Source organism: Phaethon lepturus, unplaced genomic scaffold (genome assembly GCF_000687285.1).
Source record: "Phaethon lepturus isolate BGI_N335 unplaced genomic scaffold, ASM68728v1 scaffold36682, whole genome shotgun sequence".
Classification (NCBI taxonomy): domain Eukaryota; kingdom Metazoa; phylum Chordata; class Aves; order Phaethontiformes; family Phaethontidae; genus Phaethon; species Phaethon lepturus.
Genome location: NW_010526206.1, coordinates 3713 through 7799, shown reverse-complemented (window position 1 = coordinate 7799; position 4087 = coordinate 3713). Strand labels below are relative to the sequence as shown.

Here is a 4087-nt window from a genome sequence, read left to right as displayed (position 1 = left end):
TTCTCTGTCTCTCTCTGACCAAATGAGGCATAAAAGCCCGATATCCCTCACAGATCTAGACCCAGCCACACCAAACATCTCCCTCAGGCAGCCGTTTTCTCTGGCACGAGCTGTCTCACACATTTTCCCCCAACTGCATCAGCACAGGGCACCCCCAAATGGGCTCCGAGCAGTGCCCTCCACCCACACCCACGCTGGCGCCGAATGCTCTTTCTGCTTGCTGGGAAAAAAAAGGGGGAAAAAAAAAGGAAAGAAACAAAGCACTAATTGCAACCGGACATGCCTTGGTTCAGTAACGACTTCGTTAACAGAGTGCACATCGTATAGTGCGGCCCAGACATCTTAAAAAATACCAATCCTTTCAGAACGCGCTCTGGATTTTTTCCTGGGTGCTGGGAGCATCAGTGCTCCGGTTCTGCATCCATGCAGGTCTCCCAGGGGTTCTGGGGGAAGCGAGGCAGCGCGATCAGGAGGAGGGCGATGCCGCAGACGAAGAGCAGGGCGAAGGAGGCGCAGGCACAGGCGAAGGACCAGGAGTAACTGTACTCGATCCAGACTGTCTCCTCGCTGTCGATCATCCTCTTCACGGATTGTCTCATGACTTCAACAGAGATGATGATGCAGAGACCTGAAGGAAGATAGGAGCAGTGGGTTGAATAACCGACTGTATATTTTTCATCCTTAATTAACCACCTCATCTGTCTTTTTGCGTACGGGCACTGCAGTGAGAGTCACGGGTGAGTCACTGACTCCAGTGTTTGACGGAGCCGCCGCTGACAACTGCTCCAAGCTCCGCGATAACCCAGGCCATCCGAGCCCGCCGGTGGCTCGTTGAGTGTGATCTTTTAGGCAGGCTTGGATGGGAAACTCCAGGTGGTGGAGGAATAACTGCGTTCCCCAGGGAGCTTTTCCAAAGGTTGCTGGTGGTGTATATTGTGTGCTATATTGGTGTATATTGTATAAGGTTGTTACTGAGGTGACAAGTGGCACCTCTGTCCTTCAGTCATCGTGGCATGTCAAGGTAGTACCGGCTCCTCTAAAAATGCAGTCTTTGTGGTTTTGGGAGATGGTTCTGTATTTTGGGCCTGGATCAGCTGTTTCTTTGCTTTGGGTCTTAATAAACGAGATAGAAGAGTATATATCCCTGGTTTAGACTGGGGCCGGCACTGAACGTGCTAGAAATGCTCCTCTTAAACTGGAGAAATTACAGCCAAGCTGCTGGGTAGTGCTGGCTGAGCCGGGCACCTTCAGAGCTCTTCAGCTGGAGCACCGCGCAGGGACGCGCAGGCTGACTGTGGCCAGGAAGAGAATGCCGCTTCCCGGGCGTTTTCAGAAGTGCCCCATCCTCCCAGGAGCTATCTAGGTTTCTCTACGCTGTCCTGCAAACCGAGTGCAAGTATGTGAGCACCGAGCCTCGTACCTGCGAAGGTGTAGAACATGGATGCTGGCTTCAGCAGGTAATCCCTCTTCTTCCTGAAGGACAAGAGGACGCAGATCGTTCCGATGATTGCAAAGCCAACGCTGAAGATGGCAATGGCTGCAGCTGAAATGCTGTATTCTGCCAAAGCAAAACAAACACCGCAAATGCAAATGTATGCAAATTTTGAGCATGCCCCCGCCAGCTATTGTGACTTTGCAGTAGGTCACTCCGAGAAATATGTATCCTCCTGCTGCTGTGGAGAGGTGGCTCAGGTGACTTGAGTATTTTCCTCAAATAAAAGCAGGGGCAAGTATTGGCCATCCATCTTTTCAATGCAAAGGCTCTAAAAACGGAGCAGGAGGGGAAACGCTTTCTGAACACTTACTGCAAGACCACAGGGCACCTGTACTGGTCTGGTGAAGTGTGTGCGTAGCGTCTGGTTTTGGTTTTGTTTGTGGGTTGGTTTGGTGGGGGGTTTTTTCCCCCCTTTAAAAGAACGATTTCCAGCTCCACGAAAACCCAGCTTCTGCGGGACATAGGATTAAACCCTCCAAAAGATGTCCTGGTTTTCGCTAAGCCGGCCAACATGTGCGCTGGACACTTCCCCCAGCCAAAGCACACTGCGGTGCCTGCGTGGGGGGAGAATTGCTAATTGAATAATATATTTAATATATTTATAATAATAATACATATTGTATTCCCTTTCCGATTAGTTTAATATTAAACACATGTGGCCATGCGTGAACATCACAGTGCCTGGTGATATTTGCCTTTCAAGCCATTAAAAAAATATCTCCCAGGCAAAATCGTGAAGAATTTTTTTGCCTGTTACTAATTAGCTGCCATCAAAACGTAGCTATTTCTGCGAAAGGGAACAGCAGATCGCTCTTTGTTCTCCTTGCTTTTCATACCACTGTTTTATTATAATTTTCTTGATGTTTCTCTTTACTATGTGCTAGAACTGCCTCGAAGAGTTCATTTAGATATAAAGTCCTTTGCTGGGGCTTAAGCTTTTTCTTTTACTTCAAAGAAAAGAAGTTCTTTCTGATTTTTTTCTGAAAAGTGGTGACATTGGGCACACTTTAAACATCAGGTGGCAGGAACTGGTAGCATATAAATGAGCAAAAGCAGGTAGCTCAGATACACGCTCTTCGATCCACTTAAAATTCCCCGTTTTTCCTGTCTGAGGAAACTGCTTTTTTAGAAAACCTGTGTGCGGAGTTTTCCACCGTTACCATTTCCCCTGGAAGCAAAGCAGATGATTGTTTAATATGTGTAATAGAATCATCAGCTCATATACTCCACAGCAAAATATGTGGTGTGGCAAACTAGGAGGGAATTTGTCCTTACCGAGAGGAGCACGTTAGGTGATTTATAACAATATTTGGCTTTATCAGGGACTTCTTAGAAAAGTGAAATTTGTCTGTGAAAGACTGTTTTAAAAACCCGTGCTCTGTAAAGACTGCCTGTGCATGTCTTTGTACGATCTCTGTTCCTTCCTTCCATTGATCGCTCTGGTTTTTACATGACTTTCACATAAAATCAATATGAAGCACAAAATTCCTAATGGTCTTCACGGAGTCGCTGTACGTCTTTTCAGGGTCAAGACTCTGCTTGGGGCATGACTTATTCATGTAGATTTTATTAATGTCTTCTTCCTTCGACGGCAAAGGCTCGGAGTGCCGCAGACGGTGCCAATGTTGTAAAGCCATTTTTATGCTGAAAAGACTCTTTTCAGTTTTCACGGGTATTGACATCGTTATATATTTGTGGGACAACTTTGAGTAAAATCACACTTAACGAGTGTGATCATATATAGAAATTATTCTTCCCGGGAAGCTGGCATTTGACCTCGTTCAGAGCGGTTTTTTTTCACATTTTTGCAGCTGGTGGTAGCCGATGGAAATTCCTCTACTGCTTTCGGTGGAACCAGGATTGAACCCTCATTTTGGGGATCCCTTTACCTTAGGTCTTCTGTGCACTTCAGCTAGGAAAATATTTTTCAGGATTATTCTTACCTTTCTGGGTGGTTACTTCAAATATCTCTGAGCTCTGTCCTGGTGTGAAGTGCTTGAAGTAGGAGCAGTTGTGTTCTGAAAGAGAAAAAGAAATCCCGCGTGCTTGGAAATCGCTAGTAAAACGTAGCAAAACTAAATGTGCCTTTTATTGAAACTCGCAACGTCTTAAGGTTCCCTACCCTCGGTAGCACGGAGAAATTGGAGTTGGCTCTGTTTTATTCGGGAGCAGATGAGTGGCCAGCACATGCCCGGCCGCCGGCTCCGGCACGGGCGAGGCTGAGCCCCCCGATGCCGTCTGCGGGCTGCTCCTCCCTGAGCTTCTCCCACGGACCGCTCACCTCTTCAAAGCGTGAGTTACAGGTAATTTTTCTCACCCTGTCTTTGGCCGGCAGCTGAGCTGGTGCCTCAGCCGCGGCCCCGGCCGCTGCCAGCCCGCTCCGCAGCGGGTATTTATAGAGGGGCTATAAAGTGAGCAGGGATCAAGATCGTGGGTGGGAGGATACCGGGAGGAGGGAGGTTGGGAGCTGAGTCTCTCAATGGCCACGACACTGTTTCATACTCGGCCCGGCGCGAGTTGGCGAGCGAAGCGGCGGCGTCGCGGTCAGCAGCTACGCCCGAGGCTTTCAGTGGCGGGGGGGGGGGGGGGGGG

At 48.5% G+C, this 4087-nt stretch overlaps 1 protein-coding gene across 1 annotated transcript; it reads right to left on the bottom strand.

Moving 5' to 3' along the window:
• Positions 1-275: 275 nt before the first annotated feature.
• Positions 276-3899, bottom strand: LOC104617634 (voltage-dependent calcium channel gamma-1 subunit-like; the record flags this gene model as incomplete). Its single annotated transcript, XM_010282998.1, has 4 exons — positions 276-628; positions 1421-1558; positions 3439-3513; positions 3770-3899. Coding segments are annotated over 4 exons (570 nt in total), but the record flags the coding sequence as incomplete, so codon positions are not given.
• Positions 3900-4087: the final 188 nt, after the last annotated feature.